Source organism: Aquila chrysaetos, chromosome 12 (genome assembly GCF_900496995.4).
Source record: "Aquila chrysaetos chrysaetos chromosome 12, bAquChr1.4, whole genome shotgun sequence".
Classification (NCBI taxonomy): Eukaryota; Metazoa; Chordata; class Aves; order Accipitriformes; family Accipitridae; genus Aquila; species Aquila chrysaetos.
This window is the reverse complement of record NC_044015.1, coordinates 18,888,421-18,914,575: the sequence shown is the minus strand read 5'-3', so window position 1 is coordinate 18,914,575 and position 26,155 is coordinate 18,888,421. Positions and strand designations below refer to the sequence as shown.

The 26,155-nt window shown below is 38.2% G+C and overlaps 1 protein-coding gene and 1 long non-coding RNA gene across 5 annotated transcripts in view; one reads left to right on the top strand and one right to left on the bottom strand.

The window, feature by feature from the left end:
• VAV3 (vav guanine nucleotide exchange factor 3) overlaps positions 1–26,155 on the bottom strand; it is a 184,368-nt gene that overhangs the window by 139,788 nt on the left and 18,425 nt on the right. For all 4 annotated transcript variants that reach the window (XM_030032568.2, XM_030032571.2, XM_030032570.2 and 1 more), the window contains exon 2: positions 10,738–10,854. In XM_030032568.2, coding sequence (XP_029888428.1) covers positions 10,738–10,854 — 117 coding nt within the window. The remainder of the gene's footprint in view (positions 1–10,737; positions 10,855–26,155) is intronic.
• LOC121233688 lies at positions 460–18,081 on the top strand. The gene is made up of 3 exons (XR_005933645.1): positions 460–469; positions 2,545–2,554; positions 17,033–18,081. It is a non-coding gene; the product is annotated as an uncharacterized LOC121233688 (long non-coding RNA).

The following is a 26,155-nucleotide window of genomic DNA, read 5'->3' as shown; positions in this document are numbered from 1 at the left end:
CACTGAATGATTTAATTATTGAATGGTTATTTTGGAAATTAAATCCTCAGTTTTCAACCACCAATGTTTCACCTTTGAAATCTCATGAAGAAAGCCAAGAAAATGCAAACAATCTGTTTTATAGAACTTTTCCAAATAAATCTCATCTCATGCTTCAGAGTTAAAACATTTAAGATCCAAAACCTAAGATCCAGCATTTCTGCTGTAACATATTTTGACCAAAAGAAAAAGCCATCTCCCTAAATATACTTAGTGTTTGCAGAGAAAGATGCATTAATTTTCCCAGCAAGGTAGTCTTTGTGATTTCAATCACCTACAAACAATATAAGCTTTTCAGATTTATAGATAACTATGTTGGAGTACACTCTTCCGACTTATTTTTCCATTACCAAACTATTTCAAGTATCAATCCTTTTCCAAGGCATGCAGTAGCTGTGCATCTGACATTTATTCATAAGACAACTACTGTGTTGGAATGAAAAACAGCGGAACAAAATTCTTTATTAGCAAACACCTCTCTAGCCCTGTCACCAACATGTTAAGTAAAAGCTCTCTAACATTTTGTAAACATTTCTCATTAACTCATACCTATTTCCGTTTTATGAAATACTCAAAACGTTATTTCCTGCTGCAAACCATTCACTGCAGGTTTCACTTTCTATTGAAATTGGACAGAAAAAGCAGTGAATGAAATTACAACCAATCTAACTACCAAAGCATTCTTCATGCTAAACAAGCCCTGAAATTTTAATACTTACAAAGAAACAAGCAGCAACTACTGTCTTTGAAAATATGTTACTATTTGGGACTTTTCACTCAAGTACACTTCTGCTTTACATAGGAGAACTACCAACCATAAACAGCTGGCAGGTGGTCTCCCCCTTGCCTGCATGAAGAGGGGAACTCTACAGACTGAGCATAAAAATCACCCGTCTGGCTTTCCACCAGCATACTAACAACTCCTGGGTTTGGCCCCACAATGTCATTAGCAGCTAGTCTTGGAGAATGCTTACATATGCTTGACTAACTCTTCACAGGAAATCCCAACACTGCATAAGAGATGGTTTGAGCCACCACCTCCTTAGCCTGCAATTTGTGCCTCTCGGGTAGAGTTCAAGAGTGGCCCAAACCTCTCTGGTGGAGGTTTAGCAATGTTTTAAACTCATTATATATATACACATATATATAGGCTAGGAGACATCTTTCAGTAAAAGAGAAGTTTAGCTGTTTCAAATCATTCTGAGGAAAAAATAGGAGGAAAAAAACAAACTTAGCAATTATACTTTCTCTAACTTTTTTATATTGGAATAGAGCAAAGAAAGTCACCAAATTTATTATTTTAAGACTATGCATAGATAATGTATCAAGTTAATTGAATTGCCTGTAATCATTAATGCATACAGCAAAAAAGACATTTGGCAAGAAACATAGGGACTGATAACTACTTCAATTTGCTCACCTCTTAATATCCTTTTTGCTTGTTTGTTTCTGCTTCTTTGCCTCCTAATCTTTGATTTTTATCAAGATGCAGTCACCTAAGATTCAAAGTGAGCTGCAGGAAACAATAAGCAAAGCAGGTAATAGTGCAAAAAAAAAAAAAGTGTTCTAGGTAATTCATAGTGTTGCTTGTGTCAGTCTCTTGCTCAGACAAAAGGCCACGCAGAGGAACAACACTGAACATTAGTAAGAACGGTTTACCAGTATCATAGTAATTAAGCTAGGTTTGTTGTAATCAAAACTTTTTAAGGATAGACCACTAAGAAACTGAATGCTTTCTCACATAGATCCTACACAAAATCATCTCCCATTTTAAACAAGGTGCCCAGTTTAGGATTACTTTTGAATAATCAACCTACTGTATCTTGAACATAACCTCATACGGCTTATTTAAAGAAAGACTTTTTTTTTTTTATCAAAGATCTTCTCATATTCTCTTCTATAGCCTTTATTAAAATCTCAAGTAGACAAGTAGAACTGAAATATGTCAAATGGGCTGATTCAGATAGATCCAAAACTAGAAAATACACAGCAGAAGAAAAAGAGGTAGAGACAAGTAAAACCAGGAAGGAGCATAAAGGTCCAACAAACATAAGAAGTGATAAGCCACATATTAAAGAGCTGAATAAATACTTTTACAGTAAACACAGCATCAACAAATAAATCATGAAGATACATTCCTTAAATCCAGAGGAAGGTGGTGGCATATGCATTTTTCAACAAGAATAGGAGACCACTTTTTGCATGCTAATTAATTTGAGACACCTGAGGGACAGGATGCCATCCAGAGGGACCTGGACAAGCTTGAGAAGTGGGCCCACGTGAACCTCATGAGGTTCAACAAGGCCAAGTGCAAGGTCCTGCACCTGGGTTGGGGCAATCCCCAATATCAATACAGACTGGGGGATGAAGGGATTGAGGGCAGCCCTGTGGAGGAGGACTTGGTAGTACTGGTGGATAAAAAGCTGGACATGAGCAGGCATGTGTGATCACAGCCCAGAAGGCCCACCATATCCTGGGCTGCATCAAAAGAAGCGTGGCCAGCAGGTTGAAGGAGGTGATTCTGCCCCTCTACTCCGCTCTGGTGAGACCCCACCGGGAGTACTGCCTCCAGCTCTGGAGTCCTCAAGTACAGGAAAGACATGAACCTGTTGGAGCAGGTCCAGAGGAGGGCCACAAAAATGATCAGAGGGCTGGAGCACCTCTGCTATGAAGAAAGACTGAGAGAGTTGGGGTTGTTCAGCCTGGAGAAGAGCAGGCTCCAGGAAGACGTTATTGCAGCCTTTCCATACTTAAAGGGGGCCTATAAGAAAGATGGGGACAAACTTTTTAGCAGGGCCTGCTGCGATAGCACAAGGGGTAATAGTTTTAAACTAAAAGAAGTTAGATTTAGACTAGATATAAGGAAGAAATTTTTTACAATGAGGGTGGTGAAACACAGGAACAGGTTGCCCAGAGAGGTGGTAGATGGCCCATCCCTGGAAGTGTTCAAGGTCAGGTTGGATGGGGCTCTGAGCAACCTGATCTAGTTGAAGATGTCCCTGCTCATTGCAGGGGGGTTGGACTAGATGACCTTTAAAGGTCCCTTCCAACCCAAACTATTCTATGATTCTATGATTCCGAAGTGCATCAACACTAAAGCACCTTGTACAGCCTGCTGTCCCCTATTACCTAAAAATCTGGAGATATTGTACTATGTCAATACAGCAGAGAAGCACAAAGGCTGTCCTTGACCACCTTATATTTAAATACAATAACCAAAGCTGCTCTGTCACCTCCATTTCTTACCATCATTTAATAGTTATAGTGGCTTACTTCTTCAGATACGAGAGTAGCCAAGTGTTCAAAACAACCCGCCCAACCCTGGAAAAAGACTATACTTGAGTCCACAGGGCTTAATGAAACATTAGATTTGAATATGACTTAAAAAGCAGACAGAAAGTGTAGCCCAAACCACTCATTAAATTCTCTCCCTAGAAATATTAATATAAATTCTAAACAAAGAAGAGTCAAAGCAAAGCCTGAACATTACTTGCACAAGTCTTTTCTAATGGTCTAAAAAAGTATGTGCAGTCAACCATGTCAGTATGTACTGTTACGGAAAACTAGTATATAAATGAAGATCACAGATTTAGATCTGAAATGGAGAGCACCTTAAAAACATACTCTCATAAAACAAGCCCTGAACTCAATGCAAAGTCCAGTCTGAGACTGCCATGAGGTAAAATTAATTAAAATAGGAAAACATCCAGGTAGTTTGGGTAGCAATAAATGTTAATGGTAAAACACTAATTGTTGCCACAGATGTTAATGTAACTTTGCTTTAAGCCTTAAAGCTCATAGCTCTATGAATCGGATCAAGCCTTCCCTACCTAGGCTCTGGGAAATTAGTTAGGAAACTAGAACAAATTACTACGTTGCTTTTACCCAATTCCTGGCTAGGGAAATAAAAGGCTGATGTGCAATGGGTGGTCTTCCCCAGAGCTCAGACCATGCAGTGACACCAAGTTCTCTTTCTTTCCTTCACCACTCCCAAAATATAAAATAGAATTAACAGGAAAAAAACAAGGTGGGGGGGGATCTCCTTCATTACACAGTGGTGGTATTTTTTACTCAGAATCGAATACCTACAAGCAGACGTGAGGAGTATCAACAGAAGCAACTGTCCCCCAACTCAAAAGAGGCAGAGGATCATTAAGTGAGTAAAAACTGTAAATCCTTTAAACCTACAACTGAGCCCTATTTCAATCTCTGACTTAAATATTTAATTTGCACCATTGATGACAAAAATAGAAGTGCATAGGTCCAAAAATCAAGGACCAAGCCTTTTTAAGTTCAGTGGAAAAAACAATCTTGCATTTTAACAAGTTGTGAAATTCAAACACAATTTGCAACAGGCTTCTTAGGCTGATGTCAAGCCCATTTCATGTGGTAACTGGAAATATCAGAATGACCAACAGGCCCCGGTAGCTGCAATAGCCATATACTTTGTTTCTACAGACATGATAATTTTATGCCTATGTCATTTGAATCTCAAAATCCCAAAGCAGACAGAGAGAAGAACAAGCAGAGAACCCGGGCAGCGAGCAGGAGAATCTTGGTCAAAGTGGGAGAGAGATTCTCTTATAAATTAACTATACGGCAAGGATGAGAGAACATGGAGCAGCTTATACAAATTGTATTTCAACTTCCCCTGTTCCCCACCCCCCCCCCACCCCCGCCCCTTCCATCTATCCACTGTACTAACAGAAAACTGTCATGCTTTTCCTCTTTGGAAGTCTCCAGGCTTTACAAAAGAGGGAGAAAAAAACAAACAAAAAACCACGTTTCCTACCCTTTTTAAAGGGTAAACAATTTCACTATCACAGAAAAAAGATACACACAAAACTCTTCAAAGTTCATATGGACTTCAGCTACAAGTCACTCATTTATTGCCTTCTGGTTTTATTTATAGTTTATATTTGCGTTACTTTGACCAATATTTATAAATTCAGGAAGTTTGGGGTTTAGTTGTCAGCTTCACCATTAACTTCTGGTTACCAAAATGCCTGTATTGCAAGTGCTGCAGGGAATTAATTCCCTGTTTAAAAATAAGGTTTAAAAATATTTCTATAAACAAATGTGTGAGAAGACGTAAGTCTTAAGCCCTGTTAAACCTACTCAAGCTCAACTGCCCTCTTCCTCCAAAAATTCTTCCACCTCAAAGAGAAATGCACGCTACCAGAATTCAATGCTACGAGTTCAGTGTCTCCGGGATACATCAATCAGATACACCTCACATTTGGACAAGATCATCTTAATAACAGAGAAACGTGCTCAGAAACTTGGTTTTATTCTCTCATATTAGTAGTTTCTCATTAACCTTGACTTTCCAAACCTGGTCACATCTGCTGAAAAACTGAACAGAAGCCTACATTATATAAGGACTCAAGGTCTTCTGATACTTCCAAAACATCCCAAGCACTCCCTGAATGAGAATTTTTCATTAATGATCAAATATTTGTGGTATGTTCAACACTTTATGATGTGGTCAAAAACAAAGATTATCATTACCATTTTCATCAACTGGAAGCAAACATTATAACTTGAAAAGTTATGACAAATCTTTAGAAAATTCATGAAGATTCATTTGGAAAGACCAGTGAAGTGATAGTCCACTAGTATCCTGTCACAAAACATTCAAAACCATAATCCTGAAATATTCAGGCCTAAATATATGTAAGATCACATAGAAGCTATAAGCTCAACCTAATGGTTTTAAATTTATTGAAGTTATATGCCTCGCAATTTGTACAGACTCTTTGGTGATGACCACTGCAGCAAATTATTACAGATAAGTACACTGAATTTATCTAGTGTTTGTAATGGCCCACCATGCCAATCTATTTCTATATATTCTCCAGGACTTTTCAAAAAGGTGGCTGATGAGCTATACCATTATACATCCTGCTTCTTCACCCACTTCATCACTTTGCCCAAAACTATGATTTATGTTCTTTGGGACTGGAAGTCATCTTTTGTTGTGATTCAAGTGAGGCTTTTAGGGAGGCTACTGAGCGCTTGACTTTTATGTAACTCTATACAAATAGAAATAATACCTAACAAGTAAGGTCTTCCGTACATGCCAAGCATTTCAGCAGTTTTGCAACAGGCTAGTGTTTCTTGCTCATTTTGTCCAAAGTATTTCCACAGAGGAGGAAGCTGAAACCTGTCTTTATCTTCTGTTTCTTCATTCTCCCACATTCACAAGTACACCTTGAAGGAGTTCACATGTCATTTATCCCAAACCAGTCCATCTCTCTGAAACACTTGAAAACATTAAAACGCTACTCCTAAAAGCAATTGTACAGCTAGTTTCTTGAGCAAACCACTAAGTTGTGGTTTTGGTTTTTTTTAATTCTACCACTAAAAGAGCTCAGAGAATGAAGATACAGAGCTCTGGTTTTAACGATAGTCTTGTTTTTACCAGCTCATTTCTCTTTATCCATTTTAATATCTTTACAAAAATATGCCATAATGTCTTGGCACATTCCCCACTGTTCTGCAGTTTTAATATGACTTTATTAGTGATAGTGCTCATACTTTGCTCTATTACCTCACTCATTAAATTCACCAAATAAAACATGAAACAACTGAGGTTCATCTCAACTGCTTCAGTTTTATTGAAGATTTCCTAAACAATTTTTCCTCCTCTCTCTTCCTGGAAAGGTATATAACTTTTTATAAAAACTGTTTCTCTTTGCTGTGTTGATTTTGGTGCATCTCATGCACATCTGCGTGATCTTCCTGGAATCTGTTAAACCTGAGGGAATACCAACACACCGGGATCCTCAACTTCAGCGTGACTTTCTGCTGCATCATAGCCCCGATTTCCTTTGCACTAAGAGACTGACTAAAATGATCACAAACTACATGACCTTAGTATATGCACCCAGTATTTTCCCAGCAGTTGCTTGCTTTTACATAAACTAGCCTTTTAAGCGTCACTGGAAAGTTAGCTACACTAGACATTATACTATATGCTTGTAAACAATTAGGTACTTGTTTGATTGGTAGCAGTTGATATTTGATCCCCTTGTTTGCTTTTTTAAAAATCATGATTGAGTATTGTATGGGGGGGGTCTGTGGCTATGTTCATGTTATATCATAAAAGTCACTCTGCGCTCAGTTATACATTGCTTAGAATATTTAAAAGCAGAGTGCACAAAGTTTTGTTTCTGACAATATCTGGACACTGTTTTCCCCCACAGGACCTCAGACACAGCTCTCTTGAGGCCAGGGAGCATCTATTGACATCAATGGGCACTGGAACTAATCCTCAGATTCCCATTTCTGCAACACATTAGTTGCAAACTTCCTTCAGAGAATACGGATAGCAACAGTTTGTTGTGGTGTACCAAACAGCAAAGACTGCTGTTCAGGAGTGTGCAGGGCTCACAGAGCTGAAAGAACAAGTATCAACATTTTTTGTTGATTCTGGCACACAGGTAGAATGGAAGAACCTGACAACCCTGCAGTAGTGAGAAATGACTCTCCAGCATGGAATTCGTATGAAAACACTGTCTGGCACCCCATGTGCGTGGGAGGGCATTTCATGCTCCATCAGGAATTTAATGCAGCAACAATGAAATCTACTGATAGAAAGGTGAGTGGGAATGGGTGAATACTGTAGAACTCAAGGAAAAACAAGTTTTATGTAGTTTTAGAAAGCATGATTTAAGAACCTTCCTATTTCTGTGTAATATAGCCCCTCTTTTTTCAAGCACAGTCAGTCTAAAAATAAGAAAATCCGTGCTATTTTACTTGAAATAGAAGAAAACCCTCATCTTGTTAACAGCTGATATCAATATTCATACAGAATGTACACATTAAAAACATACTCATGGGGTTACCTGCTTCCCTGTTTCTTCACCTATTCTCTACTTAGGTGTTGCTACTTCAGCTTCACCTCTGATTCCCATCCACACCACATACACCCTTCTTTTTCTCTAATCACTGAGATCAAAGAGTCTCTGCAAAGTGGAGCACAAAGTTCAAGTCAAATTTTCATACGTTATGTCAAAGCATCTGGAAACAGCTCATTTACCCCTAGCTATTAAATGCAAGTTTCACCCTTAAATCAAACATTTTGTAACCAGTATTTCACAAGGCTGTTAAAAGTCTTATGACTATATAGGCAGTGTACAGCTGCTACTTCTACCATGCACAGGGTTTTGCTACCATTGTCTTTAAAGAGTTGAAAAAGATCAGAGTATTTCCAAAAAAATTACAGTTTCCATCACCAGGTCTCTCATCTGATTCTTCCCTTCAATCTTATTTCCTTGAAAGCACACTGTTCATTTACAATTGACACATTTCTCCTGTTCCCTCCACTAGCATGCTTAAATAGTCATTTAAATCTGTCATATTAAGCAGAATATTCCATCATAAGATGACAAATTCAATAATCATTTCTTTATAAATTCAATTGAAGCATTTAGAAGTACGTCATATATAAGGCTTATCGAGTCACCTCAGCTACAACTGATTTACCTCTCACCACTAATAAGTACTTGCCAGCTTCTGAGATCTCAAGACAGCTTCCAGTACGTTCAAATGTGTTAGAGGCTAGGGATATTGCACATACTCATCTATTTGGTCAACAGTTTGGAAAACAGTGTTTCTAAGCCATATTATTCTTTCTGTTTGTGCCTGTAATCATTTTAAGATCATTCATATTTTGTACACATTTAGGGAGAGCAGTTCAAATAATTCTTTTAGAAACTGCAGAATGACTTGGTTGCAGTAGCAGGAAAAATCTGCAGCACTGTTTTTTTGGCCTTTTCCATATATACAACTTCAAGAAGGCTAGAGATTTAGGACTATATTCGAGTTGTTATTTATAGGAAAAAAAACAATGAAGGGGAAAGTTGAGAAGCAAAGAACAACTTGAAAAATATAAGCTTTCTTATTCTCACCGCTGCTACTAGCAATCAGTATTTCCGAAGTAATAAGTAATTGCATATCAGATATGCAACTGAAATTCCCATGCCACTTTACAGATATTCTCAGCTAACTGTACAAACAATACACTTAAAACCACAGAAATAACTCAGCGTAAGGCTAGCTATACATTTTAATACAGTTGTAAATTTCCCCTCCACTTTCTTAATGGCCTCAAGCTCACCAACTGCTTTAGGAAGCTGACTACATGTTCATTTGCAGAGGCTAGTAAAATACATAGATCAGCCTATCTAAATACAGCATATTGCAACCTCCACCTGTGTGTGGCAAGCTTCCACAGGAGCACGCAATGGAAACAGCTGAACAGCAGAGCCATTATGCACCTAAAAACATGCCCAACGCAGCTACTGCAAGGATTGCACAGGCTTGTTCAATTTAGCATCTCCACCTCTGCACAAGCACCTGTTACCTTGCACATAGTTAGCCTCATTAAAGAATCCCACACACCAGTGTCTTTAAAATTTGTCACTGCATTTTTACCTGGTAGCTTTCCAAGAAAGGTGACAAAGGCCACTAAAGAGGCCAAGACTAGAGAAACCATTGCTTGTAAGCACTATCACCATCACTAAAGCTGAAATACCAGTACCAGGAATAATTAGTCTATTCGTGCTATACTGTGGCAACAAACACAGTAGAAGCTTTGTCTTAAATATGATTTATGAGGACAAAAGATGTTCAGCATAACTAAACAAGTGGAATTACCAGGTTTATCTAATTTATACTCAAAGGACTTAAAACCAGACAAAAGATTCAGAAAAATAATTAGATATTTTGGTTAACAGTAATCACTGAACCATTTCAAACACTCAGTCATATCGCAGCCCTGATTCACGCTTGCACTCTTACATCATCTTTACCTCTATGTCTACTTATAAAAAGAGCAGTGCATAAAAATGAAGTAGTAAAATTATAATCTCATTAAAAAAAGGAATAATGCTTGAAATATACTAAATTTGAATAAATAACTATTTTGGGTGCTACTTTAGGTAATTTTCAGACCTTTTCCTGTGAAATTAGGGTAATGATACCCTATGACTCAAAAACAGAAACCAAAGTTGAACTGAACATATGCTGGCAATGACAGATCAAACAGATATGTAGGAGGTTGTGAACAATAGACTGGAAAAAGCCTTTATATATAGAATAACTAATCAGAGGCTTACAGAATATACTTCAGGCTGTGTAAAGTAGAACAGTCACATTAACCCACCATAGCTGTATCTGAGCTTTACAGCAGGTTAGAAAAAACAACAGATTTTAAAACTAATTGTAAAAAAAAAAAATTTCAAAGGGCAGATATATGAGTAAATTTTGAGCACTTGAGACTAATGAAACATGCTCTGTACCATGTGGTCTTAAAATGTATAAGCCCAGGGTTTCTGATTCCACACTATTTATGTCAAAAATGATATCACCAGACAGCACTCGCCCACAGTTTGCCATCTTCACACATTTAGTTTACCTTTAACTCAGCATCTTTCAAGCCATTTTTTTTTTAACTTATCTATGCTTTTCACACCTTCAGAACTTTCCTACCAGGGATTTTTCCCTGCCCTTTATTAGCCCCTCCAATGTAAATCTAATTCTTCTGCTTTCTTAATTCTTTCCCACTGTTTTTTTACTAATGAACACTTATCCATTAGTCACAACTTCTACACTATATCTACCATGAAAGTCTTCTATACTCAAGTAGCAGAACACAGGTGTTACTCAGGATATAATTAAAAGGATCCTTACCTTTCCAAAATCTCTCACATCAAACAAATCAAATGCTTCAAAAAGTTCACTTTTCTTCATCCCAAATATTTCACAACATGCCGAAAGAAAAGTCCTTATATTCTTCAAGCAAAGAAACTAGGGGAAAGAAAACAAAAATACTAAGCATCAAGTGTGTCAACTTTTGTTCTCACTTTGGTCACAAATACATTACAAAATTCACCAATACAATTATTTGCAAGTCCGCACTTCCACTATGCTGTGATCTTCCACTGGTTCTAAGGTTCTAATTCAGCCATAAAAGTTCCCTTCAGACTCAAAAGCATTAATCAAATTCTGAGTAGATACTTTGTGAACAGAAACTATTTTCTCTCTTTTTATGTAAACAAAGAGAAATGACAATATGCTACTAGATACAAATTAGTCTAAATACAGACTTACTTTTCGGTTCTCTACAGACAGCATATAACTAAACAAAGTTACCTTAATTAAAGTATATTAATATGAGAAAGTTATTCTTCATGTATACATCAAGTGTCTTCAGCTGTTAAGATAAAAGTCTAGTCTGAATGTTTAATGAATACACGTGCACTGTTTTAACACACTAAAGACATTATGAATACATATTCTCCGTCTGGAACACAGGAGCGGATGAGATTTGCAATTGAGAAGTCATTTACAATTCATCTTGTGGAGATTTAAGATCCTCAAACCACCTTGATTTCTGTACTGAATTAAAGGCTATTTCTCTTGAAGTTATCCACATGCAATGATCATCTGAGTCTAGAAAAGAATAAAGCTTCTGCCACAATACTCTCCTTATAAGGCTTTTAATGCATTTTCTTGTAGACTATTTTTTGAAAGACCTTACCAGTACAAAACACAGTAACTACCAATAGCATTGCAGTAATTAAAGAGGGTTAGCTAAAAAGTGCAAATTCCATTCTTGATAATGGTTAGCACCATAAGGTACTAGTACCTTACGAGGACATTAGCTCCATGAAGATGCTGTTGTAGATTCTTACAATCCACTATGCAGTACAGTTCAAAAGCAAATATGGCATTTATAAGCAACAGTATTTCAAATGACCCAGCACTGTGCTTTGAATATGCATTTTAAAAGTACCGACACAGCAACTCAGTATTAAAACTGAGTTCCTAGAGTTCTCCATCTTATAGTGGATTCATAAGAATGAGGATCATTTACATTAGGACAGATTATAGAACTGCTGTATGTTCCAACTTAATGTTGTTTATAAAAGCAGTATTTTGATATTAATACTGTCACAGCCATACTTCTCCTGAGTGCAAAGTAATAAATACCCAAATTGCTTACTCAGCCAAAATATGTCACTGCTTTACCTTCAGCATCACACAACAAAATATCAAATTCAACAGGGAGCCCTACTTCATGTCTTAGAACTAACCAGCCAGACACAGAAAAAGCAGAGCACCTGATACATCAGATTCACAGCAAGGTTACACATGTGAAAGCCCTGATTCAAGAAGAGAAGCTTCAAGAGCAGACAAGTCTAGTAGATGGTTGTGGACATCAAGACAACAGCTGACAAACTCATCACAAAGCATCACAAAAGCAATCCCTGCACAAGCCGAAGCTCCCGGGAAGGCATCTGTGACTGACAACTGCCACATCAAGTGTAAGGGGCCACAGATTACGAGGTGGAGCTGTAGGCTCCACCATTCCCTCCACTCCAAATAGCCCCATCTGTACATGCTCCCAGCTCACATGGGGCAGCTGGTGCTAGGCTACATACTGGGCTGCTCGGAGACAATGCTGCATTTATGCTGGACTGCTTTTATGCGTAGTGAAATTTGAAAAATGAGTCTAACTTGCTTAGTCAATATCACAAGCTTCTCTGGTTTTGCAAAGATTATAATTTTCAAGTCAAAATTACAAGGTTATAAGGCTAAGAGATGTAAAACATATGTGCTTCTTCCACCATGACACTCACAGAAAGAACCAGAAGATGGGCTGGTTTGGGAGCCCACAGCTTTAAAAACAAGATGGCACATACAAAGTGATCATTGGTTTTCTGATATATATTTTTCCCCAGGTTTTTTATTATTTTTCTTAAAAGCCATCAAGGGCCACTAGGTTCGTCCAATGCAGAATACTGATTCAACTTGAATACCTATTTACTTTCTTACGTTGAAATTCTCACATCCACTGACAAATTTTTTCCTCACTGGAAAACTCAGCTGCCTTTTTAAAACCTAAGTTTTGAGTTTAGATTAGTTAGTGCTGAAGTCTGCCAGTGCAAAGAAAGCTTACAGCTGCATTAAGTTGTTTACCTCTAAAAAGAGCAAGAAGTTAAGGGAGAGACAGGAGATGTCATAGGCCTAAAATCTGGCCTAGATTTCCTACAGAGCATTTTAGTGAGTTGCATTTAGTTTCTTAATATAGCTAAAAGAAAGATTTATCAGTCACTTCAAATTTGGTCAGAATTTTGTGACATCAGCCTTTTGTGTTTAAATTTATCATTACTATGAATTATATGCAAATAGATGGGAGAGCATATTACAAGAAATTAAGTTTCCTTTAGCCAACATGTTTTAAAGGAAATGTTAAAAGTATCTACACAGTAAGTAATGAATTAAATTCTTTGGAATATTCTAACAGAGAGACCAAAGAAGAATCTAATTCCCCACACCCTTTTTTTAAATACTCACTAATTCATTAAGTGGTAAAGTGCACTTTAACATGTATCATATATTAAACAGATTTGACATAATTATAATCTAATATTCAATAACCATATGACAACACAGCAGTTCCATTACATTTCTTGTAGGCTCTAGAAACCACAGACTAAGCATTTGTCAAATCTACCTGCACTTGAGATGGGACCACATCATCAATGAGTATGTGCCAAATGGTGCCTTTAGCAGAACAGGCCTCCTGACAAAATAGTCTAACCCCCCTGCTAGTTCAAAGACTGCTTAGTGAGTTTAGCTGGGCATCTAATGATTCGGTATCCATCAATTTTCTCTTGCAAAATGAAAGGCTTATTATTAAACTATTAAGCTAACCGCAGTAGCTATAAGGATAAAACTGTGAGAGTACTAAAACCAAAATGTGTTCATATTTATATGCACTCATTTTGCAATAAAATATATGAGAAAAAAAAAAAGAAGTTTTAAGAACTCATTATATGCTACTCATGTTTTGGAAAAGTTATTTGATTATACTACCCAGAAAACTTTCAGAAATATTTCCAAAACTTTATATTGCAATCATCTAAAGAAACAATCTTCCTCAATGAAAACAAAGATTTTTATCGCTGTGGTTATTGTACGAAGAAGTACAAATTAGTAAAAGAAACCTCCAAATTAAAAAAAGAGTGTACATCTAAAATCTGGGAAGTTCTATAAAAGACAACCATCCTTGCTGGCAATAAGAAAAAGGCACCATCAGTCTGCAGTCTCTCATTAGTAAGCACAGTCCTCAGGATATTTGGAAACCTACTACATGATTCCATTTCTTTTTCAAAAGCAAAACATTATACTTCGGCACACCACAAGGGAGATCGTTAAAGGCATAAAGAGCAGCTGAGTACCCAGTTCTCTTAGAGATGCAAGGAGAGCTAGACATCTCTCACTTGGTCTGATCTCCAAAAGTCTCCTCCACAGGAAATGTTGTCTTTCAGTACAAGAACTGGTTTCTTTTCATTAAAAGATAACATAACTTAAAAACAATCCTTTGAAAAAGTTAATGTTGTCTCTTTTTTTTTTTTTTTTTAAATTACACGGCTATATTAGGAGGCAGCAGTCCAGAATTCTTAATACGCAGATCAGTAAAAATACTGCAGTAGGGTAGTATATGCCATGAAGCTGAAAAAAGTTCACACTTTTGAAAGTAAAGGCTTATATCTGGCTCATCTCCAGGTACACCATGAGAGGAGAGCACACCCCGCACCCAGAGACAGATCGATAATATCACAACCCATTGGGGTTCAGGACCCTGAGAACAATTTTCAGTATTAACATCTGTAGATTATCAAGACATTCCTAAAGCACCCTAATGTTTCACAGCATAAGTAGCCACACTACTACAAACCAATAATGTTGTCATTGTCAGGGCTACTGAAATGGTACTACTCTTGTGATAAAACACAATTTTTATGGAACAGATTAGAGTTTTAGTGGGCTCTGGTCCATTCTGCACTAAATTTCATTTTGTAAGAGGCATTAACACAACATTTATTGAAATGAAGAGCAAGTTTGCAGAGAAAAAAAAAGTCTACCACCTAAAAAAGCGGCTATGGTTTATATAACTGGAACTGTATTTGTCTGAACTTAAAAGCAGAAGTGAGTGGGCAAACCAAATTATACTAAGCTACACAGAAAAAGCATGCTGTTTTCTACATTTGCCACTTCACACAAAAAGAAACATTTATTTGAGGCTTTTTCAACACAGTACATGGTTATGTGTGCTGACAAAAATGTATAGAAATATTTTACAAAGGGTACTGAATAGAAATTACTAATTAGACACAAAAAGCACAGGCAGGACTACAGCTGCCCACAGGGAAGAGGGATTTCTCTCACCAGGCCTCTAATGAAGTGAAAGATGAAATGCAAAAGAAAAAAGAAGAAAAAAAAAAAAATCAATTTCATGTATCCTCTATTCATATAACTTTAATGGTATTTCTCAGAAAATATATTTTAGCACTCAAGTACTTCAATGGAATAAAGGTCTGTTTGGTACAGACCATAATATTCAGTATCTAGATATACCTTTTGTACTACAAGCACTTTTAAGGGTGTTCAGAGACCAACACAAAGAGCTCTGAAGATCAAATTCTGCCGTGAGACATTTATATGAAATTCCAACATAGCAACACCAGTCAGGTGAGTGAAAACTGAAAGGCCAAGAAATAGCAAGTATTTAGGAAAGACAAGAATTCTAAACTACTTTCAACTTACTTTTTTTTTTTTTAATTACCAATAGTGGAAAAAACAGCTACTTGTATTTATTTCAACTTCCACCTCCTTTTTATTATGGTGATTTAGTCACAAGCAAGGAAGAAAGCTTGGGTAGCTGGCAGTTTCCTTATACTTCTATCTGGATCAACAGACATTCTTACTGCATTTAGGACAAACTAGAGAACATACTGAAGCCTGAGCATCTGAGACAGTCTAAATAGACGCTAGACTATAAAGTGGTATTAAAAACAAAATGGATCACTGTCACTATGTCAGGGAAGATGTTTTGGGGTTTTTTTTCCAGTGTGATTTGATTCACTTTTGCTGACATTGTATACCCATCCTTTTGTCACCGCATTTTCCAGGCTTTTTTTGCATGTTGCATTGACGGCCCCGCACAGACTTCAGGAGGATCCCAGTAACTGCACAAGAACTGAGGCCAGTCGCTCCTAGCCACCATCACGTAGAAGCTATGACGAAAGAGTAAAAACATAAAAAAAGTAGTATTCTGCTTAGCCAATTGTCCACTAAATCCACTTTGCCTCCTGTGGGAGAAATAAGGCATGTCAATCAGGGAAAGTCCAGAAATCTTCCCCTCCTATTCCTCTTCTAAATGGCACCACTTTTGCCTTGTCTTTAAACAGCCTTATAGGCATAAACAAAAAATGGTGGGATTTTATGTAACAGCAAGCATTTTATGACAAAAATAGTTGAGGAAAGGCCAGACATTCAAAACAAGTATATAAAAGGGAAGTAATCAGATGAGCAAATTTGGCTTCCATTCACGCATCTCAGAAGGCAAAGTCACTTTCTTTTAATTTGTGAAGTACTGATGTTACATGCAAGGAGGCACATACAGGCTTGTGAAGATGGGAGATATTTCTTTTAGTTGTTTATGGTCTTAGAAAAGCAGAATTACACAAGAATAGAAGGCAGAAGAATAGAAGAGGAACAGACCATTGCCATAACACTTACATGCTCTTCCTACACCTCAGCGCTTACTGCAAAACATGGGCTCCTGACCTTTCCTGTCCATTTTTGGGATGCTGATGAGAACAGATTAGTTGGGAATATCTCATTTTGATTTCCACTCTGTTCCTGAGAATATACACAAAAAGGAAAATAACGCAGTTATACCTCTCGAGCACAAGGAGAAATCTGAAAATTGCCATAATGGATTTAACTGGAAGAATTGCTTTTCTACATTCTGTCACCAAGATTGATATGTGCAAGTTGTTTCAGTCAAAGAAAGCACTGAAAGAGAGCTTGTCTCCTCAAAGTTTCCTTCAAAGAAGTTGCTTAATGCCCTGAGGGTTGCAGATTTTTCTCTTCTCCCTTGTTTCAGTATTTGTTGCAACAATTGTTGCAGTAACATAAATTCCACACTAACACTGTTTGAATCCTGCAAAGTCCAAATCTAAGAGAGATATCCAGGAACTCCTTACTGTGACCGAACAGCACCATCACCTCTTGTAGCCACAAAATGAAGATGCTGTGACCACAGCGCAGCTACGCAGCAGCAAGACCAAAGTTGTACCTTAAACCTATATACATAGAAAAGCAACAGTAACTAGAGATACAAACCCAATGGTTTCATCAGCTCCTACATAATGTGTGTGCACAGGAACTGTCTAGCTTCCTTTAAGTTCTTTCAGCCACATCCAATAAAGGAAGAAAATTAGGTACTTAGAGAAACAGCTGCTCATGTATCAAGGACTCCTTTCCATAAACCAGGCTGGACAGTTCCCCGACACATGCCATCTTTGACAGACCAATCCCAAAAGCACGGTTACCAAAACAGGAGCATGTTATACCTCTATTAGATTACTATTTTTTTTTTTTTAAATATCTGTATGTTCATTAACACCAGATTACTAGGTACTCACACAAAGCAGGGGCCCACTGGGGTACTGACGAAATTGTACGTTCAGGGTTAACAATTCAACACAGAAATCATTCCTGGCTCCTTCACAGATTTCAGCAGCCAAAGCAGATCAGATTAGTTCTGCTCTGCCAACAGGAGTAATTATCACTATATGCAGTAAAAAATAGCTGGAAGGATTTCTAAGTGAATGAAGTACAGACCCACTGAGGAAGTCTTAATTCAACATCTATTAATGTCTTTTCCTAAGCCAGCAAGAAGGAAAAGAGCAATACAGAGTCAAGAATAGAAGTTTTAACATTTCTGTTGTTCCTATGCATGCCACTTTTCTTGTGAAGATCTTTAAATCGGAGCCTTACTGAGGGTAGGCAATGCAAAAGGACCATAAGGAATTTAAAGACCAAGGCAATGCGCAAGGATGAGTGCTCCTATTTTCAGTAAGCAATGAAAGCTACAAGGCTGTCTCCAGAGACTTTTTTGGTTTTGTGTCAAAACACAAGTAAGCATTATTCTTTTTCTCACTCTTAGATAAAACATATTAACTTGCAAATTACATTTTAAAAAGAAACTAACACACACAGGAAGAACATGTCACTCACAGCAAAGGAATTCAGTTTTAGGTTCTGCATCTGGCCTCTTGTTCTGCAAACCACCTCCATCATTCGGATGATCAATATTTTTAAAGCTCTAAGCAGGAGCAAACAAGTCAAATATTAAATACCACCTAACTTTGCTCTCCAAAAGGTCACAAAGCAGATACACTAATAAAGATGGAGGAGACACCACACTGAGTTCTGGAAGAGGCAGGCTCATTATCAGTATCTCAGCAGCTTAGAGCCTATACCTTGGCTCTTTGCATAGTTGCTTAAGAACCATTTTTGGGTTACAAAACATGCAAGACTGGTACCATTACATAACTATTAAGAATTTTACTAAGAAATGTGCTATGCAAAGAACAACAGACATTTCTTAATTCAGAGAATTAAGGTATAGCTAGGGAGATCTATAGTGTTATTAGCTTACTAGATGTGGGCATTCTCTGAAGGCCTACACAACGCATAGGATGCTGTATGAACTATAAAACCTATTAAATTCCTTTGAAGCACTGCTAACACAGTATGAATATTAATAGCATGTTCTTTATTTGCTCGGTTAATGTAGTAATTAAATATTCATAGAAAAGCTCCTCTTAAAATTCCTAACTGACTACTATTCAACTGTGTCTATGGCATTTTGGCTTGAGTATGAAGTTTTGTTTATGTACTTTTGCTCTTTTCTGTGCTTCAAAGAAAGAAAATGGAAACTGAAACTTGAAAAAAAAGCTGAGGAAGCACAAAGGATGCTCAGCTTTTATTAGTAATGATATGGAGTGAACAGAAGGCAGGGGAAAAAAAAGCTCAGGACTTGTTACGCATTCCTGACTCTCTCCTTGGCTATGCTAGTGCTATAGCATTGGTTAAGCAAGTCGCGGCAAAGCAGCATTTAAATTCTATGTGTCCCTTAAATCAAGAACTCCTACAAGCCATGAAAGTGGCAACTTCTAGTCAATGGTCACTAGAACACATTCAGCAAACACCTTCCACGTCCTACCATGTGCATCAGGAGTCACTAGGCTGCCTGAAGAAGCAAGAAACCTTTTATCCTTTACCTATTGCAAGATGAAAAATAAGAGAGAGCTTTGGGAAAGCACACAGTCACTAACCAGATGGGAATTTTCAGACCACAGAGCCCCAACTACAGGAATTCCCAAAGTGTACTTGGCAAAAGGTATGGGTGGGAGCTCAGGACAACATCCTGTTACAAAGGGCAATTTTTTGAGTAGCCCTTTGCTCCCCGCTAGCAAGATTTCACAAGTCTATTCTGCAGTATCTTGTCAAAAAGAACAGCAGGTGGAACACAGCAGTGAGCATGCAAAGCGCACAGAGATTAGTTAGGGGGTTCCTGTGCTCAGTTACCTTTCCGAATGACTAGCTCTTAGATCCCGAAGTTGTATCCCTAAAATGTCTTTCACTAGGGATCTCAGTGTCTTAAAAACAAATGCAAAAAGAAGGAAGACAAAGGGAACATGGAAAACACTCCTGAGGAGAACAAGAATAGGAGGAAGACAGCAGCAAGGAAATGAAAAGAGGACCACAGGAAAAGGAACAGGAAAGGGACAGACACACAGTGAAACAAAAGTTTAAAAAGAAAATCAAAATAGACCAATGGAGGGAAAGATCCAGTGGGAAGGACCACTGAAGTAAAAAAGGGACTTGACTCGCTAATGATTAAATTGTGGGAAAACATTACATAAAAGCCAAACACAAGACAATTATGTGTTAAAATTTTGGTGTTAAAATGCTTCAGGCAAACCTATTTACGAAACTGCCATTTAAAGTAAGACAGTAGTCACTGTGCTGTAAATTGTATTTACAATTGTGACATGAAAAACTCCTTCTGTAAGAGGCAGAACTGTAAAGGACACTGATATTCTACTTGGATGTACTGTCATTGGTCCTAACATTGGGTTTCTAACCACTCACATTTCAACTTAGTTGATGAAGTACCAGCAGTTGCATGAAACTGTTTTATAGACACAGAAACCTCAAAACCTACACCTACCTAATGTATTTAAACTTATGGGGGGGGGGGGGGAACCCTAAAGTCTACAGCACAGCTGATACACTTAAACAGCAAAATGAATGGAAAACCTCAAACAAATTAGCACTCAATGTTTTCATGATCAGAGGGGAAAAAAAAAAAAAAAAAAAAAAAAAAAACCCAAACTGAAAAACCTTACAGCTATGGTATGAAATACAGATCTTCACATCAGTGCTAAAGAGAACACCCAATGCATTTGGTTTCATGTTGTTAGCTCGGCACACTAAGATGCTGCTTCCATTGTATCTTAGTATCTTTTATTTATTTATTCATGACTGTGCTTGGTTTTTACAAGTCTCTCATGTTAGTGTAATAACATCAGAAGAATTGAGGCCCTAGTGCCCTGGACACAGGCCCTACACAAGGCCAGGCCTGGATCTCAAATATATAATTCCTTTACAAAGACCTACAGTGTGGATTTTTTAAGATCATTTTTTAAGTTAGCATGTACTGGCTTGTTCTCTTCTAAGCACTTCAAAAAGTCTCAAAAGCTGTCAACAGTGAATCCTGCATGGAAATTCAACATAACAGGTAGGGGGGGGGTGGAATCTCCACAGGGTTAGTCGGTGTCTGTTAAAGGTGAACGTAACCCAAATAACTCAAATAACTCCTATGCTCTTCTATTTCTTACCATCAGATCACATAGATCACATACTAAGTCTATGATTTCACAGGAAGGAACAATATTCTTATTAACATTCATTAGTGTTAACATACATGAGTCATTAAATACTTCAAATTTTTTCTTGAATTGCATGTGAATAGTCTTTTCCAAGCTCTTATGATCATGGAATAAATTCCTAGCAAGACCTTAAGGATGTAAGTACAGCTCTCTACCAATTGCCAAATACGAATACAGCTGTCGTCCAGTTACCTAGTTTAACAATCCACTGTTCTATTTTTGCTGGTGTGTCACTTCAGGTTTGCAGTTTATTAGACCATGCTCTCTGTGCCAAGGACAGGGTTTTCTGTTATATTCAGAGAACACTTCTCAAGGATTGCAAGTTAAGTAAGTAGAACAGCTAAGTCCAGAAGCCCAAACCACAAACCAGTGGGAACAGCCATGAATGAAAAACAAACTCCAACAATAAATTTGCAGGACTGGAAGTGAAAACTCAGTGGTCACAGAGTGGACTGGCTACATTTATACACTTTGTGATATCCTCTGGACCTTCAACATATTGACCTGGCACCAAATGTCATCTTTCATGCACTGAGTGCCATACAGTTTGGATCTCCAAAGTTGAGGAAGGAAATCAAACTCTTAACTGCTCTAATTAATCATACACTTGCATGGAGCTCCATCTTACTTACCAGGCTGAGAAAGTCAGATGCTTCTGCAATCTTTGTTACCACATGTATTGCATTTGAGCATTTCCCAGTAACAATGAATAATCTATTAAAAGCAAATCCAGAGTTTGCTTTACTGGTCTGTCATGGTTTAATCCCAGCCAGCAACTAAGCACCACGCAGCTGCTCACTCACTTCCCCCCACCCAGTGGGATGGGGGAGAGAATCGAGAGGGGAAAAAGTAAAACTCGTGGGTTGAGATAAGAATAGTTTAACAGAACAGAAAGGAAGAAATTAATAATGATAATAATATCAATAATAAAATGACAATAATAATAATAATAAAAGGATTGGAATATACAAAACAAGTGATACACAATGTAATTGCTCATCACTTGCCGACCGATGCCCAGTTAGTTCCCAAGCAGCGATCCCCCCAGGCCAACCCCCCCCAGTTTATATACTGGGCATGACATCACATGGTATGGAATACCCCGTTGGCCAGTTTGGGTCAGCTGCCCTGGCTGTGTCTCCTCGCAACTTCTTGTGTCCCTCCAGTCTTCTTGCTGGCTGAGCATGAGAAGCTGAAAAAGCCTTGACTTAGTGTAAATGCTACTTAGCAACAACTGAAAACATCAGTGTGTTATCAACATTCTTCTCATACTGAACCCAAAACATAACACCGTACCAGCTACTAGAAAGAAAATTAACTCTATCCCAGCTGAAACCAGGACACGGTCCCAGATTCACAGGCAATTTTAAGTAGAGCAGTGGATACCAGATACATCATCTTTTTCTGCTCAGTAGTAAAATAAAAGGACCCAGGCTAGGGTGTGGCAGAAAGTTCACCTTTATTCACCGAGCAAGCACCAGGTGTTCCACCTGCATTTCTGTCCTCAGTGAAGCCAAGGCTCAGACCAAGTGTTGAGCTCTGCTAACAGCTAAATAATCAAACCAAGGCAGAAAGCAAAACAGCTCAACACTTTTAACTATTTAACAAGGGGGTTTTGTCCCATTCTGTAGGAGGGGCTTTCTGCCCCACTGCCTCATATTGAAGTAAAAGAAGAGGAGGATGGCCCTAAAATCTGTATTGGTCTCCATCACGACAGTGAGGAAAAAAAGTCATACAAGTTTATAATACAAATATTTGTAACTACCTAAACTACAGTAACTGGATAGAAAAAGCAGCAGCTACCTTCACATGCCATTCCATTGTTAATGGAAAAAATCATTTGTTATCTGAATGGTTTTTTAATGTATGTATTCAGGTGATTTCACCTCTGAAATATCTTAAACTATAAGCTTTCAGCACATATGTAAAGATTAAAGCAAGACGAATTCTAAATATGATTAAAAATAGGGAACACTGATTCCACTACATAACAAATAAATGGTTATTACTGTATAAGTAATCTAATTACATTACATAGTAATACAAATTTATTTATAAACCTGCAGAAAAACAACTCCTCTTCCTAGCATATCAAAAAGCTGGGCAGGGTGGGAACAGGGCCTCCTCCTTTTTCAGTCATTAGGCCTCTGCACTGACATGGTGAGAGGCAGGACACCATCAGCACGCTGACCGCCACGGCCTGTGCAGCTCTGCTGACTTTCCCAGCAGCACTGCTGGGCTACAGAGGGCCCGGGAGGCGGCTGCCGCGGCAGCCCCGGGGACAGCCAGCACCTGCCGGGAGGGAGGCCGTGAGGCCGGCCTCCGCCATGGCAGCTCACCTCCACCTGCCTCCAGAGGCCTTCGGCCACACGCCACCCTTCCCACAGCCACCCACCCTGCCAAACCTCTCCGACTACTTCCTGGCGAGCCTGTCAGGACCCATACAACACAGACAGGCTGAACACTAGCCAGAATAAAGACAAAAGACCGGACTGGATGCAAAATCCTCCAGTGCCCCAGCAGGCCTTATACTTCAGAGGTTTATGAAACAATTTCTAAGCAGCTGATAAAATTGGCCAGGATGAGACAGGCCATCCCAAACATACACAAACCATAACCTTCCAAAATACCTGGCTCAGTGAGGGGAACCACAGGGCTGTTCGTTCCCCCTCGTCACGTGAGGCCTCAGCCCAGACACTCATGCAAGTTCAAGAGACCTTGCTGCCAGGATCACCTACACCTTCAGAGACTTCGTTGACCACACCAGGAGAATGGGGAGCCTAAGGTGATACAACTCCACAAACATTTAATGTTTCTAGGTAACACAGACCAGGTAAAGCAGTATTAAAAGCAGATGGGTACTATACTACAATTCATTTTGTCAATGAGATTTAAATACACAACTCCACGCAGACAGTGGTTTTAACCAGCACACGCCTCGCCTCCGAGAACATCTTCTCAAACAGATGGTGTCACCCCAGGACCTGCAGGAACCACACTAAGTATAGAAACATAGCTATTTCAAGTAAAATAAATATATGTATTTCAACCTACAGTGAAGAAAACTGTTTAATACCATTTATTCCATAAATAATTAAAATGTTCTAAAACTCTGATGCTTTATCTTACACACTACAGCAAGTCTTTCAGAGGAAAGATGTATTTAGATTTCTAAGACTGTTTTTTATTTGGTTCAGTCATTTGTAGTACTGCATTACCTCAAATGAGAGTTAAAAACACTTTCAGTGTTAATGACACAGCTTTTTGGAAATACTTAAGAGCTACTACAGAGACCAAACACCACTTGAAGTTTGGGGTTTTGTTTTTGTTGTTGTTGGTTTTTTTAAAAAAAAAAAAAAACTAGAACAACACACTTTAATTCAGTTTGGTGAAGAAGTATCCCCTCTTGCTTGCTGTGAACATGCTACCTACCACTTCGATTGGATATCCCTCTGTTTCCACACTGGAAAGGACAGGAAGTAATTTTCTCTTTCCCCACGGCCTCTCATATTCTCCCCCTATGTTGCCTCTTTTCAAAGCTGAAAAATCTTTTTCTATCGAGCTGTTCCTCACTGTTTCATACCTTTGAAAACCTCTACTGCCCTTTCCTGCACCTTTCTCATTTTATTACATCATTTTTAAAACAAGAGACCACAACTACATAATACAGGAGCACTGTGGCTTATGCAGTAGACTGCAATGACATAATAAGCATAATGCATAATAGCATAATAAATGTTTTGGGCACAAAACAAGCCTCTGCAAACGCACTTTGCAAAAACCCTTGGGTACTACACCCTCCACAGTTCTCTACCAGAACAGATTACTGTTCTGAAGAACCTGGTCTGGATGATGATGAGATATTGAAGTAGATTAAACAGTGGTTTGATCCACAACTGCAATTCCTGTGATAAAAAACATTTTATCACAAAAACATTTTAATAGTTCTCAACTTCCAAAAATTCTCTGAGGGAAAAGTCAGTTAAAATACAACTCTAAAAATGTAGAGACTAGTGTCTTTGTACCCACAAGTGTTTTCCACACAGAGTCACTTTGAAATCCAGCCAGTGTTAGGCAAACCCCACTCCATTTATTCAGTGACATGTAACCTTCCTAACTAAGTGAAATATTGATATAATGCAAGAATCAGTAAGTTTTAGAACAAATTCTACCATCAGCAACATTAATTTACAACATGAACTTAAAATCATGTGACTCCTTATGAAGCTGCCATAGGTCTCTTCCTTAAGAAGGCTGACAAACAATGAAAGGTAAACCTGATGTAAAATGTTTCAGCTGTACATCATCATTGGCCCTTGCTGTCTAAAAAGCTGCATTCACTCACCCCAGCTGTCTGCCAAAATGAAAGGCATCATTGAAGGCAGCCCAAATTTGTGAGAGAGATGTGTCAAAATCACATAAACACCTACTTCCACTAGTATGAATTAACATCTGTGATCATCTCAGCAGTGGCAAATGAGCGAATGCTCATGGAAATTCAACTGTCACCCCTACATGTGGCCCATTTTATGTCATGGCTGAATTGTATTGATGCCTTGCCTCACAGTAACATTCAAAGAACACCGACAAACAGTCCAAAACTTTATTTCAAAGGATGTCAATTTGGCATCTCACAAAGTAAAACATAACCATGAGCATGGTCTCATGAGAAGGAAGGATATTTATGAAGAGAAGAAAAAAAAATTTAAAATTAAAATTCTAGAGCACAAGCCAGTATTTTTTAGATAGCCAAAAACAATCAATCAAATGGTGAATAAACTGAATACTATGAAAGCTCTGCAGCAGAGTATAAGTTAGAATTATCTGGACTCTAAGTCTACTGAGCAATTTGCTACAGTACAGTCAGTGTTTTAAATGGAGTACGTGGGCGCCAATGAGAAGTCTGCATTACTGAGCCATACTATGCGCTGAGTCTTGAGATACTAACATCACATTTTTCTCAAATTCAATTAAGAAAATTATTCTTAAGTTACCGTAATATAGATGGCTGTTTCAAACAGCTCATTAGAACCAACATAAAGGCAGGTTCAGTAAAGAACCCAACATAATTGTTAAAAGATTCGGTCCTCAGTCTTTAGCAGATAGAGTCCATGGGAGATGATGTAAGACCACACGTGAAAGCTGCTTTTTCAATGAGAGAGCAGCATGGATCCCAAGATGCAGAGCAAGGTTAACACCTCCACACAGCCTCCAGTGCGCCATCTCAGATCCCATAATTAAATCCTTCAGCAGTGCAAAACGCAACCAGCAAACTAGCAAAAAGGTTT